The sequence below is a fragment of the Sturnira hondurensis genome, unplaced genomic scaffold, assembly GCF_014824575.4.
Source record: "Sturnira hondurensis isolate 20B ecotype Veracruz unplaced genomic scaffold, ASM1482457v3 Scaffold0022017, whole genome shotgun sequence".
NCBI lineage: Eukaryota > Metazoa > Chordata > Mammalia > Chiroptera > Phyllostomidae > Sturnira > Sturnira hondurensis.
Genome location: NW_028094648.1, coordinates 4,601,900 through 4,615,829, shown reverse-complemented (window position 1 = coordinate 4,615,829; position 13,930 = coordinate 4,601,900). Strand labels below are relative to the sequence as shown.

General features: G+C 38.4%; 1 protein-coding gene across 1 annotated transcript in view; it reads left to right on the top strand.

The window, feature by feature from the left end:
- Positions 1-13,930, top strand: part of SPMAP2L (sperm microtubule associated protein 2 like) — a 45,238-nt gene that overhangs the window by 15,067 nt on the left and 16,241 nt on the right. The window contains exons 3-5 of the mRNA XM_037034117.1: positions 5,073-5,123; positions 8,592-8,720; positions 12,236-12,373. Of these exons, the coding sequence (XP_036890012.1) occupies positions 5,073-5,123; positions 8,592-8,720; positions 12,236-12,373 (318 nt within the window). The remainder of the gene's footprint in view (positions 1-5,072; positions 5,124-8,591; positions 8,721-12,235; positions 12,374-13,930) is intronic.

Below are 13,930 nucleotides of genomic sequence, written 5' to 3'. Positions count from 1 at the left end.
CTATAAATTGCTTTGGGTAGTATGGACATTTTGATTACTTTAGTTCTTCCAATCCATGAACATGATATACATTTCCATTTGTTTGTGTCTTCCTTGATTTCTTTCTTCAGTGTTGTGTAGTTTTCTGAATATAGCTCTTTTACCTCCTTGGTTAGGTTTATTCCCAGGTATTTTATTTTTGTTTTTGCTTTATCAAATGGGATTTTTTCTTGATTTCTGCTTCTGATGTTTCATTGTCGGTATACAAAAATGCCTTTGATTTCTGGATATTGACTTTGTATCCTGCTGTTTTGCCAAATTCATTTATTAGGTTGAGCAGTTTTTTGGCTTGAGTCTATAGGATTTTCTATGTTCACTATTATGTCATTTGCAAACAATGACAGTTTTGTTTCCCCCTTTCCAATTTGGATGCCTTTTATTTCCTTTTCTTGTCTGATTGCTGTGGCTAAAACTTCCAATACTATGTTGAATAGAAGTGGTGAAAGTGGACAACCTTGTGTTGTTCCTGACCTTAGTGGAAAAGATGTTAGTTTTTGCCCATTGAGTATGATGTTGGCTATAGGTCTCTCATATATGGCCTTTATTATGTTGAGGAATGCTCCTTCTATTCCCACTTTGCTGAGTATTTTTATCATAAATGGGTGCTGTAACTTATCAAATGCTTTTTCTGCATCTATTGATACGATCATGTGGTTTTTGTCTTTGCTTTTATTTATGTGATGTATTACATTTACTGATTTGTGAATATTGAACCATCCTTGCACCCCTGGGATGAATCCCACTGGGTCATGGTGTATGATCTTTTTAATGTATTGTTGGATGTGGCTTGCCAATATTTTGTTGAGGATTTTAGCGTCTATGTTCATCAGCAATATTGGCCTAAAGTTTTCTCTTTTTTGTTGTATCTTTATCTGGTTTGGGGATTAGGATGATGCTGGCTTCATAAAAAGGGTTGGGGAGTCTTCCATCATTTTGGATTTTTTTGGAATAGTCTGTGAATAGAGGTTAGCTGTTCCTTAAATGCTTTGTAGAATTCTCCTGTGAAACCATCTGGTCTCACAGAGAGAGACCAAAAATGCTTTTGTGTGTTGGGAGTTTTTTGATTACTGCTTCAATTTCATCCACTGTTATTGGTCTGTTCAGGCTTTCTGCTTCTTCTTCATTGAGTTTTGGAAGATTATATTTTTCTAGAAATTTGTCCATGTCACCTAGGTTTTCAAATTTCTTGGCATACAGTTCTTCATAGTAATTTCTTACAATGCTTTGTATTTCTGTGGTGTCAGTTGTAATCTCTCCTCTTTCATTTCTGATTGTGTTTATTTGGGTCCTCTCTCTTCTTTTCTTGATGAGCCTGATTAAAGGCTTGTTGATTTTGTTTATCTTTTCTAAGAACCAGCTCCTGGATTCATTGATCCTTAGAGTTGTGCTTTTAGTCTCTATGTCATTTAATTCTGCTCTGATCTTGGTTATTTCCTTCCTTCTACTTGCTCCGGGCTGTCTTTGTTATTGTTCCTGGAGTTCTTGTAGGTGTAGGGTTAGGTTGTTTGTTTGAAATGTTTCTAACTTTTTTAGGTAGATCTTTCCTCTTTTTTAACTATGAACTTCCCTCTCAGGATTGCCTTTTCTGTGTCCCATAGGTTTGGGGCTATTTTATGTTCATTTTCATTTGTTTCTAGAAACTTTTTTATTTCTTCCTTGATCTGATTCATTATTTAATAGCATGTGATTCAATCTCCATGAATTTGAGTGTTTTTGAGTTGTTTCCTTGAGGTTGGTTTCTAGTTTCAAGCATTGTGGTCTGAGAAGATGCTTGATATGATTTCAAGTTTCTTGAGTTTGTTGAGATTGTTTTGTGTCCTACCATATGATCTGTCTTTGAAAATGTTCCATGTGCATTTAAAAAGAATGTATGTTTACTTCTTTGTAGTGAAAGTTTCTATATATCAATTAAGTCCAGTTGATCTGGAGTGTTGCTCAATGCCACAATATTGTTGATTCTTTGCTTGGAAAATCTATCCATTGTTAACGATGGGGTGTGAAAATCCCCTACTATGAGTGTGTTGCTGTCGATATCTTTCTTGAAGTTCTCCAAGGTTTTTCTTACATATTCTGGTGCTTCTGTGTTGGGTGCATATATGTTTATAAGGGTCATACCTTCTCGATGAATTATTCTCTTAAGTATTATGAATGTCCTTCTTTGTATCTTTTATGGTCTTTGTTTTGAAATCTATTTTCAAAATATCAGTATTGAAAATACAAAACATCAGAATTGATATCAGTATTGCTACCCCAGCTTGTTTTTCATGTCCATTTGCTTGGAATATTTTTTTCCCATCCCTTCACTTTCAGTCTGTGTAAATCTTTTGTTCTGAGGTGGGTCTCTTGTGGTAGCATATACTTGAGTCATGTTTTCTTATCCAGTCTGCTACCCTATGTCTTTTTTAAAAAGATTTTATTTATTTATTTTTAGAGAGAGGGGAAGGGAGGGAGAAAGAGTGGGAGAGAAACATCGATGTGTCGTTGCTTCTCACGTGTCCCTCACTGTGGACCTGGCCTGCAACACAGACATGTGCCTTGACTGGGAATTGAACTGGCAACCCTTTGTTTTGCAGCCTGTGCTCAATCCACAGAGCTACACCAGCCAGGGCTACCCTATGTCTTTTGACTGGAGCCTTTAATCCATTTACATTCAAGGTTATTATTGGTAGGTACTTATTTATTGCCATTTTGTACATGTGTTGCCCTCTCCTCCTGACACTCTTTTTCTTTATCTTCTTAAAGCAGTCCCTTTAGCATCTCTTTCAATGCTGGTTTGGTGGAGATGTATCCTTTTAGACTTTTTTTGGAAGGGTCTGGGAAACTTCTTATTTTGCCTTCTATTTTAAATGAGAACCTTGCTAGGTGGAGTAGCCTTGGTTGCAGGCCTTTGTTTTTCATTACTTGGAATGTTTCTTGCCATTCCCTTCTAATGTGTAGCGTTTCTGTTGAGTAATCAGCTGATAGCCTTATTGGGGCTCCCTTGAATGTTATTAGCTATTTCTCCTATGCTGCCTTTAAGAGTCTCTCTTTGTCTTTGTATTTTGACATTTTAATGATGATGTGTCTTGGAGTGGGCCTCTTTGGGTTCATCTTGATTGGGACCCTTTGTGCTTTTTGAACTTGTGTGACTTTTTCTCTCATCAAGTTAGGGAAGTTTTCTGTCATTACTCTTTCAAACAGGTTTTCCATCCCTTGCTCCTCTTCTTCTCCTTCTGGTATCCCTATTATATGAATATTATTATGTTTCATGTTGTCCTACAGCTCCCTTAAACACTCTTTTTGGGGGGGGGTTGAGTCTTTTGTTTTGTTTTGTTTTGTTGCTCTGTCTGGAACTTTTTCTACCTTCCTCCAGCTTAACTGATTTCATCTTCTGATTCATCTAGACTGTTTTTAATTCCCTCTACTGTGTTCTTCATTTCAATATAATTTCAGATATTGTATTTTCTATTTCCTCATGGCTCTTATTGATAGTTTGTGTGTCCTCTTTCATGCTGATGGAGTTCACAGTAAGTTCCTTATAGTTTTCCTTTAGTTCTATGTAGTTCTCACTGAGCTTATTGAGCATCCTTATAACCCTTATTTTGAACTCAATGTCTGATAGTTTGCTTGCCTCTCTTTCATTTAGAATTCTTTCTGGGGACTCCTCCTTTTCTTTCAATTGGGGGTTGTTTCTTTTATGTTTCATTTTACATCACTCTTCTTGTTTGTTTCCACTTCTTAGATTGATCTGTTTTGACTCCCTGTCTTCATGGTGTGACTGACCTTCTGTGGTAGAACACCTGTGGGATTCAGTGGTGCTTGCCCCTTGATCTCTTGAGCTTGATAGGACACCCTTTATGCTATTTATATGGACTCTCTAGTTATAATTGGGTTTTGGTTGTTGTTGGGTCATTCTGTGGTGGGTCCTTCCCCCACAGCTGGCTGACAGAGTCACTCTGACCACCATGTCATGCATGCCATTGTACAGGTGCTGCCAGAACAAAACCAAACAGCCCAGGAAATAAACTCACACCTGCAAAAATAACCCCACCCCCAATCACACTATCAACAGCAAATGAGCCAATATTAATAAAGGTATACAGAGGTTAAAGCTATTATGAGAAAGTAAAAATGAATATGAGAAGACTAACTAAAAGAAAAAAAATATTTTGAGAGAGTAAGGGTAGGAGCAATAAGATGAGGGAATAGAGACAAGGTGAAGAGAGGAAGAAAGTAAAACTTATATCATAACTAAAAAAGGGAGGGAATAAGGTGAAATGGAGTAAGAGATGGGAAGTGTATAGTATTAGTTTTAAAAGAAATTAAAAAATTTCTCTCACTCTGTCCGCCCCATCCCCAGCTTTGCCAAAGCTAGGGTAAATGGCTGCAAATGAAATTTTGTGCATTGGCCCTTTAAGAGGCTCTCTGTATCTCCAGCCATCTCTCTCTGGCAGACAGAAACCCTGCCAATTTTCACAGCTGGATATTATCTGGGTTCTCTTCTGGCTCTGGTGATGTGGGCTGGGAACCCCAGCTTGGGGTTTAGACCCCACACTTCTCAGGGGGAACCCTCCCAGCTGCTCAAATATCCCTCTGGGGCTTCAGCTGCCACCCATGAGAGCCCAGCCAGCCCTCCGTGTCTCCGCTGCACTTCATACCCGTCACGTTGGGGTAAAGTGGTTTCTTCTGTCTGCCTCTCCATGGTTATAAGGCTTCTCCCAGCTGGTGTTCAGTTGGTTATTCCAGATGATTTCTCTACAATTTAGTTGTAATTCCAGATTAGTCCTGAGAGGAGGTTAGTGTGACTTCTACTTATTCCTCTACCATCTTGGATCTTTCTGACTGTATCACTAATGATTCTAGAAGTGAGAACTTTAGGTCTACAATATTTTTGAATACTTTAATCTCTAGAATTCTTCAAATTACATCAAATAAAATATTGTTTTTTTTCTCCCTCAGATGGGATTTGTTTGAGTAGAAGTCATCTAATGTAACCATATTTATAAGTGTTCTCTTTGAATTAATCAGCTGGTATTTGTTAGTGTTTTTTCTAGGAGAATCCGTGATCTTTCTAAGCCTAAAAAACAATGGGGGATCCCAGATAGGTAAGAAAATATTATATAGTTTTGTTTGTAATTATGTATTCCTTCCATTAAATAGGTAAGTGTTATTATTACCTGCCCACTAACCTTGCCTCCTAGGTGTATGCGCCTCACTGCTCAGCTGGATCCACTGAATGAGTATTGTCACCTCGGCTGAGTCAACACATGGAAAGCAAACCCCTCAGTCAGTGGGTTTCAAACCTGTGCATTAGAATCACCTGGAGACCTTTAAAAGGAATTAATGTTTGGGTCCCACCCCCAGAAATCTTGACTGACTTGATTTGGGGTGCAACCTAGGTTTCAGGACTGTTAAAAGTTCCCCAGGTAATTCCAGTTTGGGGCAGATGGGTTTGAAAACTACCATCCCAGGGTGTTACTCCTCACTCCTTTGAAACTCTTGTGTCCATCCTCCAGGCTGCTGCTTCTAACATCTGGTCCTGCTGCCTCTAAGCCTCTGTCTGGAGCACACCTGTGCTCTAAATCTCCAGGCGGAACCCACTGTCCTTCCACTCTTAGCTACAGGACAACGCCTTTTCTTATTTAGCTCTTGAGTAAAGCTTGAATTTTTTCATTTCTTTTCTGATCTTCTATTGCTTTTATTTATTTATTTTTATTTTTTAAAGATTTTATTTATTTATTTTTAGAGGGGAAGGGAAGGAGAGAAATATCAATGTATGGTTGCCTCTCATGAGTCCCCTGCTGGGAACTGGCCTGGAACCCAGGCATGTGCCTTGACTGGGAATCAAACTGCAATCATGTGGTTAGCCATTGCTTAAAAAAAAAATCGATAGACTTTATTTTTAAAGTAGTTTTAGGTTTACAGGAAAATTGAGCAAAAGTACAACAGAATTTCTATATTACCACCCCCTCCTCTAGTTTCCACTGTTATTAACAGCTTGCATTATTGTGGTACATTTGTTATAGTTGATGAACAAATATCACCACATTATTATTAATAAAGTCTACAGTTTACATTGAGTCCACTTTTTAAGTTGTTCATTTTATGTGTTTTGACAAATACATAGTCACGTATCTACCATTATAGTGTTATACAGAATGTTTTCATTGCCCTAAGAGTTACCTGTGCCCCATCTATTTGTTTATTTCCTTCTCTCAGCCCTCTCCAAAGCCCTGGCAACCACTGATCTTGTTTATTGTGTGTATAGTTTTGCCTTTCCCAGAATGTCATATAGTTGTAGTCAAACAACGTGTAACCTTTTCTGACTTCATTCACTTAGCAATAGGCATTTACGGTTCCTCTGTGTCTTTTCATGACTTGGTAACTTATTTCTTTTTAGTGCTGAATAATATTCCATCATCTAGGTGTACTGCATTTATCCATTCATATGGTAAAGGACATGTTGGTTGCTTAGAGTTTTGGGCAATTATGAATAAAGCTGCTATAAACATTTGTGTGCAGGTTCTTGTGCAGATAGAAGTTTTCAGCTCATTTGGGTAAACACCTAGGAGTGCTATCGCTGGGTCTTATGGTAAGAATGTATTTAGTTTTGTAAGAAACTGCTAAACCCTCTTCCAATGTGTCTGTGCCATTTCCACCAGCAATTAATGAGCGTTCCTGTCGCTCCATATCTTCACCAGCATTTGGTGCTATTGGTCTCTTGTATTTTAGCCATTGTAATAAGTATGTAATAACATCTCCTTGTTTTTGTTTGCAATTCCCTAATTAGATGTTAGCATATTTCATGTTTATTTGCCATCTTTATATCCTCTTTGGTAAAGTATCTGTTCAGAACTTTTGTCTATTTTTTAATTGGGTTGTTTGTTTTTCATTGTTGAATTTTAAGAGTTCTTTGTATTTTTCTGAATACCAGTTCTCTATCAGGTGCTGTCAACTAAATCTTCATGTCCCTTCAAAATTCATATTTTCAAATCTAATCCCCAGTGGGATTGGGAGGTGGGGTCCTTGGGAGGTGATTAGGTCATAGGCAGGGAGCCTTCATGATGGGGTTGGTGCCTCATACAAGAGACTGTGGAGAGCACCCTGACCACTTCCGCCATGCGAGGTCGCAGCTTCTGCTTTAGCCTCTATTCTCCCTGAAGTCATTCTCTCCTCTCTAGTCTCTGTTCCATATCACCATTAGGTGGACCCCTAGTTTTCACCACTTTTTCATTCGTCAAACTCTGATTGATCACCTGTTGCGCACAGCACTGAACAGTGGAAGGGGAAATCTCCAAAAGATTGAGACAGAATTTCTTTCCTGGAAGAATATGTAGGGTGGAGAGGAAGGGCCTCCTTGTCAAAATTGTGGAGGGCCTTGAAAGCCACAGTGAGGAGTTGGAGCTGGATTCGAAAGCAAATGGGAACCTTTGATGTGTCTTAAACAAGGAGATGACTTGGTCAGAGTGGACTGGAGAAAGATCACTCTGACCGTGCTGTGGAGAAAGAAATGTGGATAATGAGATCTGGACCAGGGAGATAGCCACAGGGATGGTGAGAAATCAACAGATTTGAATCATACTTAGGAAAAGGAATTAGCAGAATGTAGTACATGGAGATATTAATTATTTTATTAATAAACATTTCTAATAGTGACTCTGGCTGATGCTTGTGAACTAGAGACAGAAGAATATATACAATATAGACAAAATTAGAAATAAAACAATGACTAGGGCCTTTAGAAGGGATTCGCTCAATTAGTTGGCAAATTCAGGTATGTGCAAAGTCAGGTTACTGAGGTTAGTTTTACCATTCCTTGGCCAGGCCTCCGAGGCTTTCCCCATTGATTCTGGAAATGTGACGTAGTTACTCCCAACGTGACTTTCTGCTTTCTGCCAAAACACACTTTGCCCAGTCCTTGCTTATTCCCATTTCTCATAGTTGCCCCAACCTGAAAGGTGCCTCCTTTCTGGCCATCTGTGTCTTCTACTTACTTCTAAGAAGCCTTGTCAGGTTAATCCAAGACTGATTTCTCCCTCTCTCTTTACCCCATGCACAGTAATCATGCCTATTTCACAGGGCTGTTGAGAATAAATGATCTGATGTCTGTGAAGCACTTAGCCCAGTGCCTGGCCCATAGTAAGTATTCTACAAATGATAGCTATTGATATTACTCTCTTCTGTTTTATTTTATGACCACCTGGTACAGTTCATCACCCAAAGTGAGCACAGTGTAGAGAGGCGGCGTGACCATTTTATGTTGAACTGATTAGAAATTGCCATGTCACCCACCTGAGGGCAGAGACAGAACTATCTACCTCTAATAGGTTCATTCTGATCGCCACATTTTAAGGTTGTAGATAAAACAGTCTAATTTTATTTTAATTTCAACTTACGTGAAGTAGTTTATCTGCTCCCGATGCCTGGAAATTGTAAAATTTTGTAATAGAGATAGTTCTTAAACTGAAGTAAAATTAGTAGAGAAGTAGTCTAGGTTATTCATTAACAGTGAATTTCTTTCCTTTTTTTTTTGCTGATTTTACTAAACATTTTTTCTTTCTTTCTTTTAACAGAAAACTGCTCTGGGGAAATCAAGATCCTATTCACCCTGTCTGCTATAGTGCTTTGAAGTCTCAGATGACCAAAAGACTCGAGAAACTGGCCTTGCCCAAGGAAGTCTCCTACAGATACATACCTAACAGGTTAGTATTATATGTTACCAGGTTATTCTATCAGGAGTCTCTAGAAAAATGAACACAGAACCCATCTCTTTTTATCTAAAAGTCATAAATAGTCTTGTAGTCAAAATTTATTGAGGATTAGGGAGTCTATATGTTCCCAATATGATGCTACGGTAAAAACTTTTCTAGAGCAAGATCTAATATTTAGCTACTGCAGATGTGTACTATATTCTATAATGTTTTAACTTATCAGGATGTCTGTATTTTAATAAAGTAAAGGTATCATATGAGGACAGAAACCAAATGTAACATCGCTGTGGATAAACTTATCAGTGCATGGAATTTTATGAATTTTGTAAACCCCCCACAAGCTTGATTACCACAAGTGGTCAAGGCTTTTGATGCCTATTGCCAATTTGCTTTTAGCACATGTTTGTTAAATGACTAGATTTTTTGCTAGTTGGCTCTTTAAGGAACTACTGTGGTGGGGAGGGGGGAGGGGTGTAGGCAGTGAGGGAGATTAAAGTAAAAAAAAAGGTGCAGACACTATTACTCATCTAAAGCTTGGTTTTCAGGGCAATGGAGGTGGCCATTTCTCCATCTTTTTCAATATACACCTTTAGTCAAAATGTAGCAATTTTTCTGGTAGGCACAAGATATAAAGTAGGCCAGAGTCTCTGTTGCAGATGCCCAACTCAGCCATGGTAGTGGGAGAGCTGCCATAGACGTTCATGCAGCGTGTGTCTGCGTTCCGATGAAAAACATTTTTGCACCTATGTCCATGAAGGATGTTGGTCTGTAGTTTTCTTGTAATGTCTCTGTGGCAATGTCTTCGTTTTTTATAACATCTTTTTTATGGTAATGCCGTTATCATAAAATCATAAATAAAACATATTTATTTCTTCTTTAAATATTTGATAGAATACATCAGTGAAGTCATCTAGGCCTAGAGGTTTTTGGTGGGAAGATTTTTAACTATAAATTTGATATATTTAATAGATTTAAGGCTCTTATGAATATGTCAAATTAATACTTGCTAAGTGGAACACAGGGTGCCAGATGAACTGCAGTTCAATACCAGATCGTAAAGGAAATGAAAATAGAGGAGCTTATTGCTCACAGGTCCTAGAGGAAATACCTGACATGCCTCAAGAGGTCACAGAGGGAGGTCAAGGCAGAGTGCAGACAAAGAAAGGCAGAATCTGGGGCACATGTTTTTATTAGGGTCCATGGATAGAATGCTTTGGGATTTCCAGGCTAAAGCCAGACTGGCCAATTCAAACCACAAGAGTGGAACTTTAGTAAGCGCCACAGGAATCTTCTGGAAGGCAAGCATAAGGACAAGACATTGGGAGTCAGGGGAAATAGTTAGACCAAGGGTCATTGGGTAAAGTCAGATCAGGAACTTACATTTACTTTGTGGCTTGGTGGGCTGCTATCTAGGGCATGTGCTTGCATGAGAGACTAATTTTTCATCACTGTAGGCTGCTCGGCCAAACAGAATGGATTCAAGGCAATAGTACCATGAAGAAGCTTAACTTAACTTTTGACAAGGGCTGTTCAAATTATTTCTTTCTGAATGAGCATTGGTAGTATATGTTTTTCAAAGCATTTATCAATGCCATCTGTTTTAAAATGTGCTGGCATCCAGTTGTTCATATTCTCTTATTGTCCTTTTAATATCATCCAGTCTCTAGTGATGCTCCCCTCCTCTCACTCCTGATGTTGGAAATTGTACCTTCTTTCTTTTTCACCCGTCATTCTGGCTAGAAGTTTATCAATTTTTGGTTTCATCAATTTTTTCGATTATTTTGCTGTTTCCTATTTTTTAAAATTTCTGCTCTGTTCTGTGTTATTTCCTTTATTCTGATTACTGGGGGTGGGGGGGTTGCTCTTTTTTTTTATAGTTTCTTAAGGTGGAAACTGAGCATGCCTGCTACCTTGATGGAGTTGTGATACTTGGGCGTGGATGACTGGAGGGGAGAAGCACAGAAAGACAGCAGCACTACATTCTATTAATATGCAGTATCTATAAGGAGAAAAGATATACACACATAACATTTAAAATGAATATACAGTTGGTTAATGATAAAATCTTATTTGAATAGTGCTTTTTAACTTATAAAATGACATACACCTCTCACTAAATCTTCATAATCACCATAAAATGTATTATTTCTTCCATCGCACCCATACACTTCTAGGTGCTGGCAGCATAAGGCATAAGTATTATTGTTGGTACACATGTTCACGGCATTGGGTGTTTGCTCTTCCCAGCTGAGAGAATGTTGAGTCATTGAGCTATGTCTCTGGTGTCCTCCCATCTTCCTTTTTGTGTTTCTCCCCTGCTCCCGGGGCTTCTACCCTTTGTCCTGCGCTGCAATACATCTTGCTCTCGTGCTCATTGGCTGCCTAGTAACTTCTTCCTCCCATTCCTCCCACCCCTCCCACACTCCTTACCAGGGTCTGGTCTATCTGAAGTGCCCATTGGTCAAAATCACCTAATCCCAGGAAAGTACAGGAGGTTCCCTGCCTGTCTGTTTGGCTGTGTGGGGGTGAGGATGGCTGCGTCAGTCCAGCCAGGCAGTGGAATGTGGGCTGGGCAGGCTCAATCCCTCTGGGAGCAGATGTGTGGTATGTGGACAGGCCCCCAGACTGGACGGTCACAAGCACAGGAGGAAGATAAAGAGTTAAACACACACCCAGACTTACATCACCAACCAGAAGACCCGGGCCTGAGCAGGTGGATGCAGATTCACATCCATGAAAACGTTAAAGGAGCAGAAGTTCTTAGGAAAATAATAGAAGCAGAAGTGGGCCTGCAATCTGATTTAACACCAGGTCCAAAGTAGGCCACGTCACTTCCTTTCCCACTGATGATGTACTGTGGGAAAGATCAATTAAGAAAAAGTTGAGAGGCAGGAGTGATAAGAACAGTATTGTTATTTATCCTAAATAAAATCTTAGTTAACACAACCCAATAATGATGAAACAACCTATGTACCATAATCAAGTAGAATTTATTCCTAAAATCAGAGTTCCTTTTCACAAAGAAAAACATCAATGTAATTTATGCTATTAACTAAAAATATAGTAAAACTATTTAAAGTATCTATTATAGAAGTTAAAGAAATTATTTGGTTTGAAAGCAGCAAATTTTTTCTTTATAAATATATTTTTGTTTGTTTAGAAGATGCAATTTCTTTAATACAGAAAGTTGTCTGTTTTGGAAGAGGATATTAGAAACCACCTGAAAACTTAATGGCGGTAACCATGTTAGTGTATTTTTTGGTCTGTTTAAAAGATGCAATTAATTTATTATGGTAAATTGTCTGTTTTGGAATAGGGTATAACAAGGTAGCTGAAAACGTGGTGGCTGTAACCATTTCTAATTTTTTCCCATGTAGAAAATAGCTCAGCAGTAAAGGGATAAGCTGTCAGGCACATTTCCCTAGACCTGAGAGTGTCAATGTTTGAATTCAGGTGATAATTTGAATTCATGCTTGTTTCACTTCTTTTCTTTCTACAACTTGCAGGGTTCAATATCACTACAGCTGTGGCAGAGAATCTGTAATCTGGGATATACCTTCTCCTGTGCTGTTAAAAAAACCTTCCAAAAGGATCCAGGAGCTGGCACAGCCTAACAGATTCAAGATAATGCATCTAACAGACAGGTAGAATACCTCAAGACCCTCCATAAATTCTAATCTAATCTGGTTAAATGTGACAGTATTGATGTTCTTATTTTAGTGTATACAGTTGCCTAAACTAAAAATCATCTTGTGTTTCAAAGGACCAGGGTAAAAAAATATTTTCAGCAACTGTAGATAATCAGATCTTCATCAGTAATTACATTTGACACGCTAACTTAATCACTGTCAGCCAATTAAAAGGAAGCGTGTAATGAAACCTTACAGGTTTTTGCAGTTTACAGAACTTGATGTTCTTTTATGCCTCCGTGACTTTGCACACAATCTCCCTTTTGCTTTAAATGCTGAGTTTCTCCTTGTCTTTAAAAGACAGCTTAGTGATACCTTCCACAAGGGAACTAAGATTGCGATTGCTGGGATATGCTAGGTTCCATTAATGGAATATGTACAGTGCACAATTGTACATATTGTACACAGGAAAGTGGTAGTACTACTGTACACTACTTTAGTCAGAACACACTAGGTGTGTATCTCCAATTATGGATGTTATACCTTAGGGTTGGGGGGCTGGGTGAAAAAGGTAAGGTGATTGAGGAGTACTAACTGGTAGTCACAAAACAGTCATGGGGATGTAAAATACAGCACAGAAAATATAGTCAATAACATTGTAATAAGTGCGTATGGTGCCAGGTAGGCACGTGAAATATCACAGGACCGCCTTGTAAAGTATACGATTGTCTAACCACTATGCTGTACACCTGAAACTAATACAAAATAATATTGAATGTAAACTGTAATTGAAAAATAAAAAAATAAACTGATAATAAATTTGAGACTATTCAGAAGGAGATAAATGAGATGTTGAGGCTTTTGGAAACTATGTTATATGAAACATAGGTAATGGAAATGACATGTTTAGCTTAGAGAAGAGACCAAGGAAGCAGTGGTGGTTGTATTCAAATGTTTAAAGGGTCAACATCTGAAAGAGGAAGAGGAGGTGGAAGAAACATTACTTTATATTGACCCTAGAACAAGAGGTTGAACAGGAATTTACAGAATAGCAGATGGCAGCTAAGTCTAGGAAAATCTTTCTGATCAGCTATCCAGTAATGGAAAGGTTTATCAGAATGTCATCTCCACCTCGGTTTCTGAAAGTGCTCAGTCATAGGCTGGGATGATCACTTCACATGGATTTTAGTAAAGATTCCTGCATTCAGGGAGAGGTTGAACTGGGCAGCTTAAGTCTTCTTCCATCATAGAATCCAGCAAAAGAGGCCCAATTCTTCCCACAGAATTTCTTTGTTTGCTTATTTATCTGTTCATTTGACAAAATCTGCTAATTTAGTTGAAATATACATATAAATTTGTAGTTATATATCTACATTTATAAACCAAAGGGATACTTTCTTTATCTGTCACCACTTTTTGAGACAACTGAGTCTGATGTCTCATGCTAGTGAAACCTCCTTCAATGTTAAAACTTTTTGCATTTTTAAAAGTTTATGTCTCCCAGCTCTCCTAAGCAGATTCTTCAGCTACTGAACAAACATGTAACCTTTGTTCACTGGCTTGAGCTCTTCA